This window comes from Bufo bufo, chromosome 2 (genome assembly GCF_905171765.1).
Source record: "Bufo bufo chromosome 2, aBufBuf1.1, whole genome shotgun sequence".
Lineage (NCBI taxonomy): Eukaryota > Metazoa > Chordata > Amphibia > Anura > Bufonidae > Bufo > Bufo bufo.
The window spans coordinates 829,862,469-829,877,464 of record NC_053390.1 but is presented as its reverse complement, the minus strand read 5'-3'; the positions used below and the strand labels follow the sequence as shown (position 1 = coordinate 829,877,464).

Here is a 14,996-nt window from a genome sequence, read left to right as displayed (position 1 = left end):
TCATGGTGGAATCTGAGGACATTGGGGGGGGCCCCACGGTTGGGGCTGGACTCCCAGGTGGATCGAGCGGTTGTGGTGAATTGAGGGGGGGTCATTCGGTGGTGCCTTTGAGCTGGGGGTAACGGCTGGACGCAAAAATGGCTCACCTTGGTTCGGCAGCTCAATGTTTTTGGGGCTTCAAGGACCTTCCCCCATTGGGTTAAGTTATTAGGTCATTTTATTATTATCAGCATTATTGTTGTGGTTGATTGTGTATTTGTTATTTAATAAACGGCTGCTGTGGCCATTACATTCCAGTCGGTGGTCCGAGTCTTATGTGGGTTCGGGGTATGGTGACGGAGAGATGTAATGGTGGTGGGGGGGATTACAGGGAAGTGTATTGAGGTAAGTAAAGGGGGCAAATTATGCATAACCAATACCCCCGTCATGCAATTTCTGTTTAAAACAACCTAAAAGCAGTAGTCTAACATCAGTTTAGATGCCAAATTAGTGCAGCAAGGTGTAATAGAATAGCTACTATTACCCAAGCTTTACACTCCCCTATTGGTCCCTGCTCTCTCCCTACAGTGTGGATAATGCCTTCCTATCCTTTCCCTACACTATGAATAATCTTTCCATTAACTGCTCAATAGTTGTTTTTTTTAATAAAGTCTTTCCTAAATATTGTCCCTTGTGCCTGTAACGTCTCTCTGTACAATAGCGGAGACTGGGCATGAACAGGCTTTTTATATGGCTGTGACATCACAGGGGCTGGCTGGTTGCTGATTGGGTGCAAGCATAGCATTATGGGTGATCCCTCATTCCCAGAGTTCTTAGTTCCTCGTTCTAACATGGGCAGCAGCCATTTTAGAAAAAATGCGATTCGTTACCACGAAGTGCAAGGAAATTTGACTTTGGGACAAATCAAATTTTTCCTGAAATTTAGATCAAATTCCACTTCATCAACTTCGATTCTCTCATCTCTAATCATTGATAATATAAATAGTTACTAACACAGATCTGTCAGGAATATTCTAATCGCAATTTTTTTTCGTGAATATTGCCACTTCGAGAATTCGCGAATATCTAGAATATAGTGCTATATCTTCGTAATCGCAAATATTCTAGATTTTTTTTTATCAGTACCCATGATCCCTCACTGCTTCTTGCTTGTGGGCCAATGAGAAGGCTGCAATATCTTTGACTTTAGGAGTAGTGTTGATCGCAAATTTTGGTATCGCAAATTCTGGTATTGCAAATTTTTATTGCAAATTTTCCGATTGCCGATTTTTCGCATTCAAGAAAATAATGACTGTAGATCACAAATTCTTGAATTCGTGAATATATGACGAATATTTGTCCAAATATTCGCGAAAGATCGCAAATTCGAATATTGCCCCTACCGCTCATCACTGGTCATGAATGGTGACATTTTTAGAAATGTCTTAATATAATTTAATGCTAGCACTTTAGGAAGTAATTCAACCATTTAAGAAGGAATCTAGACAAATCTACTTTATTTTTAATTATGACAATTATTAAAACGAAAAAGACAAATATTAAAAATAGGAAAATAAGTTGAACAGATACTAATATTCATCATGTAATACACTATATCTTGTTTTTCTCCAAAATTGCTTTTCTAGAGTTCAAACTAGGTTCTAATAGGAGAACATATATTTTTGGAAGAAATATACAACCAAGAATGCCAGCAGAGGAGGTCAATATGGCAAATATCTCCAAAGCCACCATGTACTTCCCTTTAGTGCTCAGATAGGCTGGTATCATGGTAATCCAGACACTGCAGAACTGCAGCATGCTGAAGGTGATGTACTTGGCTTCATTAAAATTGTCCGGTAATGTCCTCACCATGAAAGCCAGAACAAAGCTCACAGCTGCCAGGAACCCCATATAACCCAACATGGAGTAGAAGGCGATTACTGAGCCTTCATTACACTGAATGATGATCTTCCCAGGATAAGAGTGATGGTCAAACTCTACATAAGGAGGAGACATCAACAACCAAATAACACATATGAGAACTTGTACAGAAGAACACACCAAGACCACATAATCTGACACATTGAATGACATCCACTTCACCCAGAAACCTCCAGGTTTGGTGGCTTTGAAGGCAATGCAAACTTTGATAGTTTTGGCCAGAACAGAAGAGACACCAATAGAGAAGAAGATACCAAATAATGTTTGTCTCAGTAAGCAGGTTATGTCCACTGGACGACCAAGGAATAAGAGGACACTGAGGTAGTTCAGCAAGATGGAGGCCAGGAGGATGAAGCTCACAGTTCGGTTATTGGCTTTAACAATCGGAGTGTCCCAGTAATAAATGAAGATTCTTAATATGATCAATGTCAAAGCAGAAAGAAATACAACTATTCCTAAAAATATGAACGATAGAATGTCCTTCTCAAAGGATAGAAACTCGTATATTCTGGGAATACATTTTACTTTCTTCTCATCAGGCCACTCTTCTTTAGGACATTTATGGCAGGTTTCACTGTCTACAATATCATAAAGTAAAATAGAAATGTGAATAATAATGTTACCTGTATAGTATGCTAAAATGTTTAGTAAAGTAATAAAATAAGATAAATACAAGGAATGCAGGAAATAATCCACCACTCTAAAAAAAGAATGCTAGGGGGACGTACATGCACACATTAAAGGACAGTGCCCTATATATGAGCTTCCTGAAGTCTGTGGCTGTTAGCTATATTTGATCTGGGCCATCGGATCTCCTACCAGCCTTAGATGACTTACCTTGCCTATAGGAATCACCAGGCACAAGAAGGCTTACAGCTCACTAAGAAAGATTATTCAAATAACTTTCTACAACTGACTGGCCAGCAATATGGAGTAACATAGGACACTGCAATAGTGTCATTATCACTTCTAAGGACCCTCCAGGCACACCATGTGATGGGACATCCTAAGATAAGCTTCATATGGTACAAAACAAGATCGGTATCATCTAGTTTTTAGTACTACATAAAAATATATTTATTTGGTCTCTCCATAATCATACTGACCCCTATAAAAAAAAGTTAACATCATTTATACCACACTGAAAACATTGTAACCCAAAATATTGCTACAGTTGGAATGATCCATGGTTGGCTGCAACTAGAGGCCTTACCTATGAAGAAAGACAAGGACTAAAAAGATTCATATATTTTGGCCAAGCTTTTCTTACAGCCACTTTTCCCCATTATAGTGGTCTGACCAGTGATTTGTAAAGTGGTAGGACTATGCCATCATCATGTCCATCTATGCCCCTTTTGAAGCAACCCATTATCGTATTGGCCTTGGCAGCAGCTGCCTGACACTGTTTTTTTTAAGTTTGCTGTCCACTCAAATTCCTAAGTCCTTTTCCATGTCAGTGTTAAGGCTCATGCACACGACTGTTGGATGTTTTGCAGTCTGCAAAACACGGATACCAGTATTGTGCATTTGACATTTTGCGGAATGGAACATCTGGCCCCTATTAGAACAGTCCTATCCTTGTCCGTAATGTGGAAAAGAATAGGGCATGTTCTATTTCTTTGCGGAACGGCCAAGCAGACATACAGACATGGAATATGCATGGAGTCATTTTTTTTGCAACCACAATGAAGTGAATGGTTCCACATGGGGGTCACAAAACAATTGGAATGGGTACTGAAAAAAATATGTTTGTGTGCATGAGCCGTTACCCAAAATATTCCCATTTAGTATGTATGCATTATTCCTTCCCATGTGTAACACCCTAGAGTGGTGTTACCACTCCTGCACCCTGCTACTGTTTATTGGTCTAAACTCATGTCATCTTCTGCATTTATTCCCAGGTCCTCCACTCTGTACATTCCTAATAATGTTGTTATGTAACTGTTCATGTAATGTACCTGGTTCACTAGCAGGTAGCAGCATTTCTTGCAGAGCTACCTTAGATAGAATGGAACCTTTCATTCTAACCCCCTCTCTGGAGAGAAGTGGGCTAGGCCTACTTCCTGCAGAAAGGGTGGGGACCAGTTAGAGTCAGTTTAGGTCTCCCCTAGACAGGGGAAGAGTGTGCAGGGGCACATCTCTGCTGGACGTGCCCACGCCAGCCAGAGCACCTTAAAGAGGACCTTTCATGGGTTTGTAGTAAGTGAGATAAATATCTGTACCTGAGGGGTACCCCTCGCTGATGCTGCCACCCTGCCTTGCTTTTGAAAAAAGCGCTCCTGCGCCCCGTTATGGCCCCCCACAAATTTCACGCTCAGTATCTTTCTCTGTGGGCATCTGTAACGGAACGCCTAGCACCCCGACCGGGTACCTCAGTCGATAGATGCTCCTAGTGCTTCCAGAGGACTCCAAGCACTCCACTCGACACCGTCAGCACTGCAGACCCCACGAACCGCCGAAGCTTGGTGGAGGTCTCGCCGTCTCCTACCCACCCTGGACCTACGACAAGGCTCCAGGCTCCAGTGGGTGAACCTCTCCTAAATCCAGAGACAGGAACCAGGAGCAAGCTCTTACAAGAGCTTATACTCAGGGGAGTATTATGATATAGCAATCCCCAAGAGTGTAGTTATCCCATGAGCCAAACATGAGCCAAGACTTCATGAAGGTATAAAACAGGAACTGACTGTACTTCACGTACAGCCTCTTTTATTCACAAACCAAAAACATAGTACTGCCCACAGGGTTTTGAAATACAACCAATCAATATATTACAACACATACAATGTAAGTACAGCAACCAATCGTTCACGCCCCTAGGGGACCAGAAGGGAGACTGCGACACAGGACAGATATGTAGCAATTCAGGATACAGACACAACACATCCCCACAATGCATCATGGTTTCCTCCTCTCTGTCCTGGAGACAACCGGGGAGTAAGCCAATTATCTCTCAGGACAAAGGGAAATCGCCAATACACCTGTGGAACAACAGGACAGGAATCCCCACCCAAACACACAAAATCCTCCCTTCTGTCTGTGATATAATTTTGGATTAACATAACTATCACAGACAGTAAAAATACAGTTTTTAAACATACTCTATAACTTTAAAACCATACATTCCATTTCCATAAAAATTACATATTTAAACTCAGCATACATCAAATATAACCACTTCCAAAAATCACACAAATCCCTCCAGCGGATCAAAAGTTAAGTGGAAGTCCTTTATGACCCACCGCAAGCACAATTTCCTGCCCAAAACAGTTCCATAGATTTGGCCTGGCGGTCGGTCAATTTCATGCAGAAAAACGACTAAGTCCCATCTTCGAACGGGACTTTGTCTCTGGAGCTGAAAGTTCCGTATGGAAGAAGGTAAGGGTCAGCGGTGTTCGTGTATTTGCGCATCCGATTTCAGTTCCACAGAATCTTTAGTATACACCGCTGACCGCGTTCGGTCCTATTAACAGTCCAGACATGCGGCATAGTTCTGTTACACTGTTCTTGAAGGGTAATATGTCCCGGGGCCATAGTCGTAGGGCAAGAGGCTGGTAACCAGGCCTCTCCAAAACCCAGTGGCGAGGTTAGTTTCGCCACACCGTCTCCTTCTCCTCCCTGGCTATGGCACTCTGCGCTGCAATTGAACAGAGCTACAGCCAGGAAGAAGGAGGCACCCACAGAGAAAGACTGTGTCTCCTCCCCATTGCTCCGATGCTCAGTATTAGCATACTGAGCGCGAAATTTGCGGGGGGCCATAACGGAGCGCAGGAGCGCTATTTTAAAAAAACAGGCAGGGTGTCAGTGTAAGAAACAGTCATATAATGTCCCCACGTTTCATTACTCTGTTTAAACTGTGTTAAAATTCTATATATATGCGTTTCTGTATTATTCTGATACTGGTCCTTTAAGGCAGTTAAGTGTTGAAGAGACACAATGCAGACAGTGTGAGCTGAGAGAAACAGGATGTGAAGAGACTTCTGCAGCTGCCGCCATATTGGCTAGAGACAGAACAGATTTTGTGTTGCGTAAAAGGTGTGAGGAGATACTAAAAAACTTCCCTGTGCAGCCAGGCTGTGTGAACTTCGGTCTAGAGATGGACGGAGTATAAAGAAACAGGGCATTTAGTGGAGCCACGCTGAAAAGGACTGCGTGCAGCAACCAATCAGTGGAGCTGACATTGGGCTGTGTGAATTGCCTCCAATAGTAAGAGACTCACAGTGCTGTTGAGGTACTGGACAGTAACTGTAACATCCCACCCCAGTATATATGTTCTGCAGGACGATAAGAGTGCCAAAGGACATCTGCTGTTGAATTCCATTGTATCCAACTGGTTACCCAGCCTGCTGAGGAGGACTTCATTGTTGCAGATCTTAACCACTTCCCATCTGGGCCCTTTGCCCCCTTCCTGACCAGGCCAAATTTTGCAAAACTGACATATCTCACTTTATGTGGTAATAACTTTGGAACGCCTTTATTTATCCAAGTCATTCAGAGATTGTTTTCTCGTGACACATTGTACTTCATGATAGTCATAAATTTGAGTCAAAATATTTCACCTTTATTTATGAAAAAATCCCAAATTTACCCAAAAATTTGAAAAATTCGCAATTTTCTAAATTTCAATTTCTCTGCTTTTAAAACAGAAAGTGATACCTCATAAAATATTTATTATTTAACATTCCCCATATGTCTACTTTATGTTGGCATCATTTTGGAAATGTCTTTTTATTTTTTTAGGACGTTAGAAGGCTTAGAAGTTTAGAAGGAATTCTTCAAATTTTTAAGAAAATTGCCAAAATCCACTTTTTAAGGACCAGTTCAGGTCTGAAGTCACTTTGTGGGGCCTACATAGTGGATACCCCCATAAAAGACCCCATTGTAGAAACTACACCCCTCAAGGTATTCAAAACCGATTTTACAAACTTTGTTAACCCTTTAGGCGTTCCACAAGAATTAAAGGAAAATGGAGATCAAATTTTTAAATTTCACTTTTTTGGCAGATTTTCCATTTTAATCAATTTTTTTCTTTAACACATCGATGGTTAACAGCCAAACAAAACTCAATATTTATTACCCAGATTCTGCGGTTTACAGAAACACCCCACATGTGGTCATAAACTGCTGTATGGGCACACGGCAGGGCGCAGAAGAAAAGGAACTCCACATGGTTTTTAGATGACATGTCCCATTTGAAGCCCCCTGATGCACCCTTACAGTAGAAACTCCCAAGAAGTGACCCCATTTTGGAAACTAGGGGATAAGGTGCCAGTTTTATTAGTACTATTTTTGGGTACATATGATTTTTTGATCATTCATTATAACACTTTATGGGGCAAGGTGACCAAAAAATTGGTTGTTTTAGCACAGTTTCTATTTATTTATTTTTACAGCGTTCACCTGAGGGGTTCAGTCAAGTGACATTTTTATAGAGCAGATTGTTACGGACGTGGCGATACCTAATATGTATACTTTTTCTCATTTATTAAAGTTTTACACAATAATAGCATTTTTGAAACAAAAAAATTATGTTTTAATGTGTCCATGTTCTGAGAGCTATAGTTTTTTTATTTTTTGAGAGATTTTCTTATGTAGGGGCTCATTTTTTGCGGGATGAGGTGACGGTTTTATTGGTACTATTTTGTGGGACATACGCATTTTTGATCACTTGGTGTTGCACCTTTTGTGATGCAAGGTGACAAAAATTGCTTGTTTTGACACAGGTTTTTATTTTTTATTTTTTTACGGTGTTGACCCGAGGGGTTAAGTCATGTGATATTTTTATAGAGCTGGTTTTTACGGACGCGGCAATACCTAATATGTATACTTTTTTTTTATTTGTTTCACTTTAACACAATAATAGCATTTTTGAAACCAAAAAAATGATGTTTTAGTGTCTCCATGTTCTAAGAGCTATAGTTTTTTTATTTTTTAAGAGATTTTCTTATGTAGGGGCTCATTTTTTGCGGGATGAGGTGACGGTTTTATTGGTACTATTTTGTGGGACATACGCGTTTTTGATCACTTGGTGTTGCACCTTTTGTGATGCAAGGTGACAAAAATTGCTTGTTTTGACAGTTTTTTTTTTTTTTTTTTACGGTGTTCACCCGAGGGGTTAGGCCATGTGATACTTTTATAGAGCTGGTTTTTACGGACGCGGCGATACCTAATATGTCTATTTTATTTTATTTTTTCTATTTTTAATTTTTTATTTTTTTTCCTTACTTGGGAACTTTTTTTTTTTTACATGTGAAACTTTATTTTATTTTATTTTTTCAACCCTTTATTTTTTTTATTTTTTTTTACACTTTTCGTCCCCCATAAGGGCATACAAGACCTCTGGGGGACATTTACTTCACTTTTTCTTTTTGTTTTTCACTGTTGATTTCTCCTGTAACTGGGGCTGACATAGTAGCCCCAGTTACAGGACAAATGCACCCCTATAGAGGCTGTACAGCAGCAATCCAGCGCTGTACAGCCTCAGAGCAGGGCTGATCGAGGTCTCTGAGAGACCTCACACAGCCCCTGCACTCTCCGGTCACGGCGGTCACATGACCGCCGGGCCGGAACAGGAAGCGCACAGCGGTGAGCGCTGTGTCTGCAGCGATCGTGAAGGCAGGGACACCTGGGAACTGTCCCTGCCTTGTCTTAGGGTTGCCCTGCTGTCACTGACAGCGGGCAACCCGATCAGCAGCTGCACGATTAGCGTGCAGCTGCTATTTCTGACAGGACGTTCTAAAACGTGCTGTCAGAAATAGACGTCCACCCATAGGACGTTTATAGTCTATGGGCGGACGTGAGGCGGTTAAGTTCACTGGAAGAGAAGGATGACATCAGGCCCCACTGTGCCGAACTGTAAGACGTCCAGTTGGACCACTCGGATAAGGGGGGTGCGCACCCAATTGTGTAGATTAGGGTCAGTTTGTGGGACTATTGCTTATTGAGTGTCCGCACTGCAAATACAGCCGTAGAAACTGTAAAAATTGTTGTAGGATTTGACTTGAATTGTTTACGTTATTCTGAATATTTTGCTTGTATTTACCCCTGTTATCTCACCATTAACCTGCCTTTATCAATCTATAGTAAATACAATTTTTTTTAACTTGACCACTGCGTATGCACTCTTTTCTGGTTTTCTGCCTTGCTCTCGGTTCACAAATTGGCGTAGTCGGCAGGATCCGCCTACCAGAATGGATGGCGACGCACCCGTTAGGAGAGATGGTGCTGGAGGAAGAATGCCAGCAGGGGCTGTAATGAGTCAGTTAATTAAGTTTGATGGCCATAATATGTCTGTGAGTGTGTGGGCGGAGCAGATACGAATGGTACAGCGCATGTACCAGACCGCACCAGAAGTACTAGTTGAGCTAGCCATATTGATGTTACAAGGGGATGCTAAGACTACAGTGATATTGCGGACATTTGAACAAAGAGAGACATTTGAGCAAGTGGTCCAGATTCTAGAAACCATTTATGGAGAAATTGCATTGTTGGGGTCCATGCAGGCTCGGTTCTTCCAGAGGGTACAACAGGAGAATGAAAGTCTCCCCCAATATACAAATTCCGTACAAGAACTGCTTCGAGATATTCAAGGGAAGGAAAGAGGGCGCTCACCGGCCTTCTGTAACCCTCATCGGACTCTACGTGACCAGTTTGTCCTGGGGATCCGTGACGGCAGTTTGACTATTGCCATGCAGGACTTTATACAACGATAGACTGATGCTAAATTTCATGATGTACAGGTAGAGGCCATCTCACGTGCCAATAGTATGGTCCAGAAGCATGTGACAGACCACAGTTGGGGTCACTTTGTTGCAGGGAGCTAGCTCTGGCCCAAAAACAGAAGAAAGAGGAACGGTTAAAGAAATACTCACAGTAATGCAGAAATTGCAAGAGCAAATGGAACGCTTGCAAACCAGTTGTAGTGACCATGCTATGAGAATTGCAGGCCTCCAGAAAACTAGATATGAAGGGGCGAGCTGTTCACACCAAGAAGGTCAGGATAACCCACAACCCTGCAGGAGGGATGAGGATAGAACCTACCGAAGGGGTCCAAATAATTTTGTACAACTCTCAGGAGAGATCGATGGGGCTTACCAAAGGGGCCCGAACCAATGGCCAGAGCAACGGGAGATACGCTGCTGGGAGTGTGGATGCATGGGCCACATCGCTGCTAGATGTCCACAGCAGCGAAAAGCTTATGAGAGACCGCCGTTAAAACTGAAGTCCCCTGTTGCTGTAGGGCGTGTAGTAGGGGAGACTGAGAAGGAGGCTATGAGGGGAGAATGCCCTGGTGAGGACCTAATTGCTGCAAGTCCCATCATACGGATGGAATTGGAAGTTATTCCAGTTACCGGGATGATCTCTTAGTAGAGACTGTTACAAACGGTACTTCCGGCAACATGTGAGATATGATCCCCAAACATTCGTACAAGTGGTTCCAGCTAACCAGCTACCGATACCCATGGTGGGAGTAGCCTGGATGAATGTCTGGTTATGTGGTCAAGATCTAGGCAAGTAAGGCATTGTGGTGGTACAAGAGTCACATGAAGTAAAGGTCCCTGTCATTGTGGGGATGAATGTGTTAAAATAATTGGATCAGATTCTCTTTGAAAAGAAAGGTCACGGTTACACGGTTTGAAAAGAAAGGTCATGGTGGCTTACAGAAAAGTTCAGATGCACAGCATCCTCTGGCTCGAATTTCGTTCCCTCTGCATACAAAAGTTACATTGCCACCCAGCCGGGAGACAATAGTGCCTATGCCTGTAGGCACCTGTCAGAAACTAGAAGGCATAGCTGTGTTGATAGAACCACTGCAGACAGCCGAAAGAAGTGTTGATCAGCTAGTAGCCAGTTCCATGGCAGTAGTCCACAATGGGAGAGTACCGTTCCTATGTGTAAACACCCAGTATCAGAGTGTAGACCTAGACCCAAGAAGGCTGCTGGCTAACCTCTATGTGACTCCGGAGGAAGTAAGGAAAGGGACCCGGATGCAGCTGAAGCCGGCTGAACGAGATGAGTAAACCGTAACTGTGTACATAGGAGAAGGCGAGAGCCCTCCCCTGAATGGAATGGCAGTGCAATTCGAGAACAGATGAAGATGGAGACTTCTTCGTGTTCTCTGGAAAAAATCCGGAAGGTAGATGAACTGTTATGGGAAAACTGCGCAACTGCGCGTTATGCTGAATATTTTGGATGTACGACAGGGACCTACCATGAGATTCCCACAAGAGACACCCATCCAATCAGAGAGCGCTACTGACAAATTCCTCCACAGATGTATCAGGAGTAGGGATGAGCGAACCCGAACTGTATAGTTCGGGTTCGTACCGAATTTTGGGGTGTCCGTGACACGGACCCGAACCCGAACATTTTCGTAAAAGTCCGGGTTCGGGTTCGGTGTTCGGCGCTTTCTTGGCGCTTTTTGAAAGGCTGCAAAGCAGCCAATCAACAAGCGTCATACTACTTGGCCCAAGAGGCCATCACAGCCATGCCTACTATTGGCATGGCTGTGATTGGCCAGTGCAGCATGTGACCCAGCCTCTATATAAGCTTGGGTCACGTAGCGCTGCACGTCACTCTGCTGATTCAAGCATAGGGGGAGGTTGCAGCTGCGACGTTAGGGCGAGATTAGGCAGATTAACTCCTCCAAAAGACTTCATTCTGTGATCGATATGCAGCTGTGGATCATTGAAGTGCTAATATCGACTTGCTCACTTTTTTGAGGCTGCCCAGAGCGTTTTTATATCACTTATTTCTGGGGTGATCGGCGGCCATTTTGTAACTTGTGGTGCGCCAGCACAAGCTATCACCAAGTGTATTTAACCATCAATAGTGTGGTTATTTTGTGCTATATCCTACATCAGCCGCAGGCTGAGCCTGTGTCACCGAAGTGCATTTAACCATCAACAGTCTGGTTATTTTTTGGCCATATACTACATCTGGTGCAGGCTGAGCCTGTGTCACCCAAGTGCATTTAACCATCAATAGTGTGGTTATTTTTTGGCCATATACTACATCAGGGGCAAGTTGAGCCTGTCACCCAGCGCCTAAAAAATAGACCTGACATTTCTATTCAACCAAATTTGTACTGTTTTAGCTGGTCAAGTTATTTGTAGTGACCGTAAAAGCACAGTTTTTGTTCTGGGTTGAAAAACTATTCCCAAATTTGCCATTCTCAAAATAACTAGTTTCTGCTATATGAGGCCTACTTGAAATCTATCCCAAAAAGGATATCTTACATTGAAGGTGCTGATAGTGTCATTCAGAAAAACCTAAGACACACGCTAGCGTGCTGATAGAAGTGTCATTCTGTGATTAAACCTATACCTGTCACACAGTGCAAAAAAAAAACAGGCCTCACATTTCTATTCAACCAAATCTGTACTGTTTTAGCTGGTCAAGTTATTTGTAGTGACCGTAAAAGCACATTTTTTGTTCTGGGTTGAAAAACCATTCCCAAATTTGCCATTCTCAAAATTGTGGTGAACGGGAACAATGAGGAAAACATCTAATAAGGGACGCGGATGTGGACATGGTCGTGGTGGTGTTAGTGGACCCTCTGGTGCTGGGAGAGGACGTGGCCGTTCTGCCACAGCCACACGTCCTAGTGTACCAACTACCTCAGGTCCCAGTAGCCGCCAGAATTTACAGCCATATTTGGTGGGGCCCAATGCCGTTCTAAGGATGGTAAGGCCTGAGTAGGTACAGGCATTAGTCAATTGGGTGGCCGACAGTGCATCCAGCACGTTCACATTATCTCCCACCCAGTCTTCTGCAGAAAGCGCACAGATGGCGCATGAAAACCAAGCCCATCAGTCTGTCACATCACCCCCATGCATATCAGGGAAACTGTCTGAGCCTCAAGTTATGCAGCAGTCTCTTATGCTGTTTGAAGACTCTGCTGCCAGGGTTTCCCAAGGGCATCCACCTAGCTCTTCCCCAGGGGTGGAAGAGATAGAATGCACTAAAGCACAACCACTTATGTTTCCTGATGATGAGGACATGGGAATACCACCTCAGCACGTCTCTGATGATGACGAAACACAGGTGCCAACTGCTGCGTCTTTCTGCAGTGTGCAGACTGAACAGGAGGTCAGGGGTCAAGACTGGGTGGAAGACGATGCAGGGGACGATGAGGTCCTAGACCCCACATGGAATGAAGGTCGTGCCACTGACTTTCACAGTTCGGAGGAAGAGGCAGTGGTGAGACCGAGCCAACAGCGTAGCAAAAGAGGGAGCAGTGGGCAAAATCAGAACACCCGCCGCCAAGAGACTCCGCCTGCTACTGACCGCCGCCATCTGGGACCGAGCACCCCAAAGGCAGCTTCAAGGAGTTCCCTGGCATGGCACTTCTTCAAACAATGTGCTGACGACAAGACCCGAGTGGTTTGCACGCTGTGCCATCAGAGCCTGAAGCGAGGCATTAACGTTCTGAACCTTAGCACAACCTGCATGACCAGGCACCTGCATGCAAAGCATGAACTGCAGTGGAGTAAACACCTTAAAAACAAGGAAGTCACTCAGGCTCCCCCTGCTACCTCTTCTGCTGCTGCCACCTCGGCCTCTTCTGCTGCTGCTGCCGCCGCCTCGGCCTCTTCCTCTGCCTGTGGAGGAACGTTGGCACCTGCCGCCCAGCAAACATGGGATGTACCACCAACACCACCACCTGGGTCACCAAGCATCTCAACCATGTCACACGGCAGCGTTCAGCTCTCCATCTCACAAACATTTGAGAGAAAGCGTAAATTCCCACCTAGCCACCCTCGATCCCTGGCCCTGAATGCCAGAATTTCTAAACTACTGGCCTATGAAATACTGTCATTTAGGCTGGTGGACACACACAGCTTCAAACAGCTCATGTCACTTGCTGTCCCACAGAATGTTGTTCCCAGCCGCCACTACTTCTCCAAGAGAGCCGTGCCTTCCCTGCACAAACAAGTGTCCGATAAAATCAAGTGTGCACTGCGCAACGCCATCTGTGGCAAGGTCAACCTAACCACAGATAAGTGGACCAGTAAGCACGGCCAGGGACGCTATATCTCCCTAACTGCACACTGGGTAAATGTAGTGGCGGCTGGGCCCCAGGCGGAGAGCTGTTTGGCGCACGTCCTTCCGCCGCCAAGGATCGCAGGGCAACATTCTTTGCATCCTGTCTCCTCCTCCTCCTACTCAGCTTCCTCCTCCTCTTCTTCCACCTGCTCATTCAGTCAGCCACACACCTTCACCACCAACTTCAGCACAGCCCGGGGTAAACATCAGCAGGCCATTCTAAAACTCATATGTTTGGGGGACAGGCCCCACACCGCACAGGAGTTGTGGCGGGGTATAGAACAACAGACCGACGAGTGGTTGCTGCCGGTGAGCCTCAACCCGGCCTGGTGGTGTGCGATAATGGGCAAAATCTCGTTGCAGCTCTGGGACTAGCCGGTTTGACGCACATCCCTTGCCTGGCGCATGTGCGGAATTTGGTGGTGCAGAAGTTCATTCGCAACTACCGCGACATGTCAGAGCTGCTGCATAAAGTGCGGGCCGTCTGTTCGCGCTTCCGGCGTTCACATCCTGCCGCTGCTCGTCTGTCTGTGCTACAGCGTAACTTCGGCCTTCCCGCTCACCGCGTCATATGCGACGTACCCACCAGGTGGAACTCCACCTTGCATATGCTGGACAGACTGTGCGAGCAGCAGCAGGCCATAGTGGAGTTTCAGCTGCAGGGCCCACTACTGGAGGACGAGGAGGACGAGGATGAGGAGGAGGTGGAGGAGGATGAGGATGAAGCATGTTCACAGCGGGGTGGCACCCAAAGCAGCTCGGGCCCATCACTGGTGCGTGGCTGGGGGGAAACACAGGACGATAACGATACGCCTCCCACAGAGGACAGCTTGTCCTTACTTCTGGGCAGCCTGGCACACATGAGCGACTACATGCTGCAGTGCCTGCGCAACGACAGCAGAGTTGCCCACATTTTATCGTGTGAGGACTACTGGGTTGCCACCCTGCTGGATCCCCGGTACAAAGACAATGTGCCCACCTTACTTCCTACACTGGAGCGTGATAGGAAGATGCGCGAGTACAAGCGCACG

General features: G+C 44.9%; 1 protein-coding gene across 1 annotated transcript; it reads right to left on the bottom strand.

Moving 5' to 3' along the window:
* Positions 1 to 1,590: 1,590 nt before the first annotated feature.
* LOC120991093 (vomeronasal type-2 receptor 26-like) lies at positions 1,591 to 3,942 on the bottom strand. The gene is made up of 2 exons (XM_040419984.1): positions 3,879 to 3,942; positions 1,591 to 2,498 (listed from the first exon to the last, which is right to left on the bottom strand). The coding sequence occupies exons 1-2, from the start codon at positions 3,940 to 3,942 to the stop codon at positions 1,591 to 1,593; spliced, it is 972 nt and encodes a 323-aa protein (XP_040275918.1).
* Positions 3,943 to 14,996: the final 11,054 nt, after the last annotated feature.